The 7,016-nt window shown below is 38.6% G+C and overlaps 1 protein-coding gene across 1 annotated transcript in view; it reads left to right on the top strand.

Moving 5' to 3' along the window:
* Hsd17b12 (hydroxysteroid 17-beta dehydrogenase 12) overlaps positions 1-7,016 on the top strand; it is a 146,412-nt gene that overhangs the window by 107,539 nt on the left and 31,857 nt on the right. Inside the window, exons 5-6 of the mRNA XM_005364118.2 lie at positions 5,965-6,029; positions 6,819-6,863. Of these exons, the coding sequence (XP_005364175.1) occupies positions 5,965-6,029; positions 6,819-6,863 (110 nt within the window). The remainder of the gene's footprint in view (positions 1-5,964; positions 6,030-6,818; positions 6,864-7,016) is intronic.

A 7,016-nucleotide genomic window follows, 5' to 3' on the forward strand; every position in this document is an offset into this window, starting at 1 on the left:
CCTCCTTTGCCTGCAGGACCCTTTGCATGGCATGAGAAGCCTGGTAAAAGGCTCTCATGGAAACAAAGGCATGGGGCCCGTTTATATGGGGGCAATCCTGGGAGCACCATCCAGGAGAGTGCCCTGTCATCTCACCAAGTATGCTGACTGAGATTAGACTTCTAAAGTGAGCATAAGACTGTTAGAATTCAGATTTATTTCCATTCACTCAGACTCGGCTAATGGCATTAATTAAAGCAGAACCTTTAACTTAAATGTGGATAATTAGCTCTGTGATTTCAGAAATGTAAATAGAAATTGATAGATAGCCCCCTATTAGCTAACTTTGAACCATCAGCCTTGTGTTAGTTATTCTTTCTGTAGCCTCACTCCAATTGTGTGTGTGCCAAATCCTACCTAATTTGAATGAGGATTGGTCATGTAGCAGTTTGTAATCAAACAGTGAAAGGGAGGTGTGTGCTGTTGCCTCTGGCTCAATCTTGAAATTTTCAATTTCTGATTAAAGGCACTGCAAATTTAAAGCCTTGTAAACTCTTTTATTTGGAAATTGCTACTTACAAGTGTATGAAAACTGTAAAGTTTGCAAAATGTTTTACATCGTGTTCCAAATATCATCTGTCAGTGTATGAACATGTGCTAGCTCTAGCAATATGTTAAGAAGGCAAAAAAGGAAATTTCTTTGCATCTCTGTCACTATCTCCCTACAACTGTGAGACTAGGTCTGTTGAATGCAATGAAGAGGGCAGAGGAGGTGCTGGGATGAATTTACCTAGTATAAACAGCTATTCTGTTGAGAACTGCCCTGAGCTCTGCCTGGCAAAGGGATCTGTTTGTGTTGATGCTGGTTATACATAATAAAAGCAAGATTCTTGGTACTGGGCACAGAATAGGAGGGCAGTAAATATTTGTCGGTTAAGTGGCCATGTGGCAGTAGCTTTTCCTCCATTTATTGACATTTTAACCATGCTCCAAACAGTGAATTTGCTGAAATGATTGTTCCTATTCCATGTATGAAGAATAGTAAGGATGCAGACGTATTTTATGCCCCAGTTTTTGAAGTGGTGATGATGGAGCAGGGTTGAATCCTAGCTCAGCTGGATTCTGAGTTCTGTAGCCTTGTACAGTTGTTATTATATGGTGCTAGAGATGGAACTCAGAGCCTCCCATATGCTAGGCAAGTCCTCTACCACCGAGGTCGAACCCCAGACCATTTTACCAAATTGTAAGGCAGAAAGTGTTATTCCCCCAATACACACACACATACACACTCACCTCATAGACACTCTCTGAGTCTTTGGTACATTGACTGTTCTTGAAGCCCACATTTAAAAAAAAAAAAACATTTATTTCAAAATACAGTGAAATGACGACATTGTTTGAAGCAGGTTTTACTAATAAACTCTGAAGTGCTGGGACAGGATTCATATATATATTTATAAAACTATGAATGTAGCTAAAGTGTAAGCTTATCCTTTTCTGCCTTGATGTCATCAGTAGGAAACAGAGATATTTTGTGTTATGTAATTTATATTTAGAAGCCCAACCACTAGGCAAAGTATTTTTAAACCACATTAATTTCTTATGTTTCTGGTTAATGTAAAAAGTGAAGCCAGTTAAAAGTGGTCTGTGTGAGGTTAGTGCATGAATGGATTTTCATTTTCTAGCAATTTATTATTGTTTGCTCCACCCTCATGCCCAACCCAGATACCAGAAATCTAATTTTCTAATGACATCATTCCTCCTCTGGTAACTGACTGTGATAGAGAATTCTAACCCATTGAAGATCAGCAGCGCATGAACCTTAAAGGAACAAAATCTTGTTTTAAAGAATGAGATGTAGAAATGGTTTTAAGCAGTTATGATATAATTTAAAATACTAATATAACACCCAGAGTTACTCTGATTTTCCAAGTCTTCTTTCTAAATGTAGCATTTACTTTGACAATAGTATTCTTTGGGATTCAGAATAGGCACGCGAGTATAGCCAAGTGCAGCTTCCTGCCAGTCCTTCCTGCAAGGAACAACTCCATGAGGATTTGGTCTGTAAGGATGGCTCCTTTGACACCACCAATGCTTTTCTTCTTCCCCTTCTTTCTCAGTCTGTCTATACTACTCTCTCAGCCCCACCTCTCCTATTAGACTCTGTGATGGTTGAACTTAATTGCAACTTGATGGGATCCAGAATCATCTAGAAGACAAGCCTTTAAGCATACCATTGAAGGATTATTTAGCTTCTGGGCATGTCTGTGGGGAATTAATTGAGGTGGGAAGAGCCATCCTAAAAGTGGGCGGATCTATTTCTCTGGGATGGGTCCTGGACTGCTTAAAAAGGAAAAAGTGAGGTGAGTGTGATGTTCATCATCCTGCTTCTTACCTATGGGTGGATGCAGTGTGACGGACGCCTCCAGCTACTCCTACACTCATTTTCCTGCCTTGCTGGAGGATGACCGCAGATGGTGAGCAGAAATGGATCTTTTCTCCCTTAGACTGCTTTTGTCAAGGTGTTTTATCACAGCAATGGAACAAGAGATAAAGACAAGCTTCTCCCAGTCTTGTAACTTCATAAAGAGTGTTGGGAAGGTTTTCAGTGTTAAAGGCCTTGAACTGATTACTGGAATGGTAAGAATTCTGAAGTTACACAGATGCTCTTTGCTTTCTGGATGAGATTCTGTATTCACTACTGAAAGGGTTTTGCAGGCCCTGGGGTTGGGAGCAGCAACACAAAACTGTGGTTCTTGAAGGGAAGAAACTACAAAACTCACTGACAGCGCAAGTTTAATGATTATTTAAGATACTATCTATTCTAATAATGTTAGAACAACTTGAGAGATTGTTTTTGTGAATGCTGTAAAGCATCTTGTAATAAATATATAAAGCAGCGGCACTGCTTGCACCCGTTCTTAATGAGATTAAGCTATAATAGGAATATTTCCATCTTTCCCTCCTACTCAAAGCACTTCTTCCCTCAGCATTCTCGGAAAGCTTCCTATTTGCTGTTTGGTTATTGCTGTCACCTACTGTCTTGAAATAAAACTGCAGTGGGTTTGCCTTTTCCCAAGAGATTCCCAGTGTTGTGCACTTAAGTAGAAACAGTTATTGAAGAGTATGATGGCACCAAACTTTTCCTCAGAAGATTTTTGGTAGTACAGCCTTCTGAAATGGCCCGACAATAAGAGTAGCAGGAGAAATGGCAGACAGATTTGTTAACACACACGTACACTGAAACCCACAAATGGGCAGTTCAACTCAGATGGTTAAAGCTTAATACACTCCCCATAGGGGAGGAATGTAGGAGGAATATAGGTGTAGAGGGGTAGGAAATGACTTTAGAAGTGATGTGTAGTACAGAGAAGAGCTAATGGCCTGTGATAACATTCCTCCAGCTGTAGGCATGATGCCTGATTTTCAGTCTCATTTGTGATTTTAACTTTTAGTAAGAAGGTAGAAGGTGATTCTCTCCATCTTGAGTGGTTCGCTCTTTAAGTAGTGATGATGACTTCAGAGCTTCATCCAATATCTGCTGACTCTGAAGTAACTTGAATATAAAATCTCAGCATCCCAAGATATTGTATTTGGAGCTACTCTTTCCTCAGTGTTGAGAGGAGCAGCAGTTGTTCACAGCACTCTGAACTGAGTACACCCTGGGAAAGATGATAGCTAGCCTGCACGCTATTGCAGAAGATGTACACTGGGAAGCAGTGAGGGCTCAAGAGTCCTGGTGCCTGCAGTGCATTTGCCATCATGAGTTTGATATCTGTTTTTACTCATCCAGCTCATAAGCCTAGACTTGATGCTCTGAAATCCCATTCTAGATTTCACAGTTTTTGTTAGGCACTTAAGATACTAAATAGTCCTCCTGCATGATAGTTTATTACTTTGGACCAAAGTATATTATTTCTTAATATGACTCTGTTGGAAAGAGTTCCCGGTTTTTATTGTTTGAGAAGACAGCATTGCTACTTGCCTTTGCTCAATTAGAAGACGCAGATCAGAAAGCTGTCTGTTGTTGATACTTTAACCAGAATAATTGCTGAGTTATTTTTGTGCTACCTTAGTTCAATTTTGTGCTTGTAGCAAGTCAGTTGTTCTACCTACAACGTTCTAGATTTCAGAACAATAACAAAAATAGCCCACCAGTTTTGGCCCTTAAAAGATTTACAATTATACTATTTAATAATTATAAATTATTCATTCTTTATAACTGTTGTGGTTAAACTAAAGTTAACTACACTTGAGACCTTGGTTTTCTGGTTTAATTTTTAACATCCTTTATACATGTGATTGCCAAGACACATGGTGGAGGGAGGAATGGGATAAAAATGAATTTAGGTCTACTGTTATTGACCTTTTAGATATTCTCCCACTTCAGGTCGGCATGACTCCTACCCATGGACTTTCCTCTTTTCAGATGGGTATCCGTGAGCTGTTCAAGCCACCTCTACAGGATTTTGCAAGGAATATCTGAAGGCTCAGACTCCAGTGACAGACTTAGTTAAATAGAGAACACTATCCCTATCCTTCCAACTATTAATTTAGTATGGAAAAGGTACACCTATCAGTTTATTTGGTTGTAGCAAACTGACCATAATTGTTATCTTCTTGTACCTGAAACTTTGATCTAGTAATTCGGTTTTGTTAAACATTGCTCTCAGTGCCCTGTTTGTTCTCCAGTTACCACTGTCGCTTTTCCTGAGTGAATCCTTGGTGAAGGTGTATGGCGACTTCAGTGATTAAAGTTGAGGCTCTGTAGTCAGACTTCTGAATTTGAATTCTGGCATAGTTTGCCCTGTGATCTTGGGCACATTCCATGTAAGTGCTGTGGATTTCCGTTTTTAGGGTATAATTTAGAAATTACCTAGTGGACTTGTAGCAGTTAAATAAATGTAAAGAAATAGATAATGTATTTTGTGAGTTAATTAGTTTATGTAAAGTCAGTATTTCATCCATCTTGGGAATGTTCCTTATTTCGTGTTTGACTTTCTGGGTCTAGAGAAACCATTAATAACTGAGTATTCAAATATAGGAACTAATATGTATAAATGTGTCCAAATAATCTGTAGTCTTACAGTGCCAGGCTGAGGTTAGATGATCATGCAGGGTGGGTTCAAGGAAAGCCTTCCACGGACCGTTTATTAGAGATACTTGGTCTGATCCGCCCTGTTAGCTACCACAAGGAAGCTTCGAAGTCAGGCTCTCTAGAAATGGACACTGGACACTTGGTTGTGAAATAACTGATTCTTTGGGTTGGGAACCTTTCTCTTCCTACTAGGTTGTAAACCATGTGATATGAAGCCGGGCGATGGTGGCGCACGCCTTTAATCCCAGCACTCGGGAGGCAGAGGCAGGCGGATCTCTGTGAGTTCGAGACCAGCCTGGTCTACAGAGCTAGTGCCAGGACAGGCTCCAAAGCCACAGAGAAACCCTGTCTCGAAAAACCAAAAAAAAAAAAAAAACATGTGATATGAGAACCTGCCCTTTCTGCCCTTTCTGGTCTCTAGCAGCATATACCTTGCCTCTAAGCTTATGGCAAATATCTGTCACATAACTGAGTAAACTCTTACATTAGCATTGAACAGCCTGAGATATGAACTGGATATGACTTATTCAGGTCACACATTTTTGTGCCATGGCTGTAAGTGGACCCCAAGTTTCCAGTCTCCTGCACTGTGCCTTCTCTGCTCTCTATAGACAACATGAAGATGTAAAGAGTAGAATTGATTGGCATTGTCTACAGATGACTAGTACAGAGGGAGAATACATGCTCCCAAGAGCAAGTGTGGACAGGGAAAGACATATAGATGGTAAGTACAGAAAGGCTTCATGAAAGAAAGAGCATTTAAACTGGAGTAATGAGTATTTTAGATATACCTTTAAATGTATCATTTTAGTCTCAATAAGTTAACATCAACATTTCAGTACATTATTAAAATAAATGTGCTAGCTAACAATCTTGTCTTATTTCAGTGAACAATGTGGGGATGTCATACGAGTATCCGGAATACTTTTTAGAAATTCCTGACTTGGACAATGTGAGTCTTTCTTTGTTTATTATGGTAACAAAGGAATACATGAAAGTGTCGGTGAGACAGTATGGAAGATTGGTTCAGATTGAGCATCAGAGTCCAGCTGTCTACAGCTCATAGCTTGGCTCTTGTGGGGTAGTTTGTTTATTCGCCCACAAATGTAAAGTAGGCAGCTTCATAAGAATGCTAGAAGGATTGAATGAAAAATATTTATAATGTCATTTATACAGTGCCAGGATCAATAATAACTGTAATTTTATTATTTTTTTTATTAGATTAAGATAGCTCTATTTTAAGTATTGGGACATCAAAAATCAGTTTAAAAACTAATAAATATGTTAATATATAGAACATAGTTGATTGAAGTAACTAGCTTTACCAAAATGAAAGCTGCACCCTTGATACATGCATGATCCTTTAATGAGAACTAAGAAGTCACATCCTTGAAGGACCGTGACAGTTTTTAAAATCAAGTGAAACTCTTAACTCCAATCATCTCCACTTTCCCTATTAGTTGGGAGGAAATTACTAAGTGTTTTATTTTGGATTTAATGTGTCTCTTCACTTTCAGATTTGACTTACTCATTTACCTTACATTTTCCATATTAGTATGGATTGCTGCTTTTGTTACACATATTATAACATTGAGATAAAGCAAAAATCTGTCTCTTGACTCCAGCTCCTACTGTAGTTATAGTTTTTTGCAATATCTAAAGAAACTTCAGATGTGTCCCCCAAAGTATATTTGTAACATCATTACTTTCTTAATAAAATTATATATTACATTTCTTACAGATCATCAAGAAACTGATAAATATTAATGTTCTTTCCGTTTGCAAGGTAAGCAAATTTCTTAGAAATCTGTCATGTTTTTTAGCTCTTTCTGTCTAAAAAAAAAAAAAAACTGGTATGGAGTCTGTTGGCTCACTTCTGTCAACTCTTATTTACCGTGTGTATTCCAGGAGAATATGATCTGTCTCCAGGAAGCAAAAA

This window comes from Microtus ochrogaster (assembly GCF_000317375.1).
Source record: "Microtus ochrogaster isolate Prairie Vole_2 chromosome 14 unlocalized genomic scaffold, MicOch1.0 chr14_random_1, whole genome shotgun sequence".
Taxonomy (NCBI): domain Eukaryota; kingdom Metazoa; phylum Chordata; class Mammalia; order Rodentia; family Cricetidae; genus Microtus; species Microtus ochrogaster.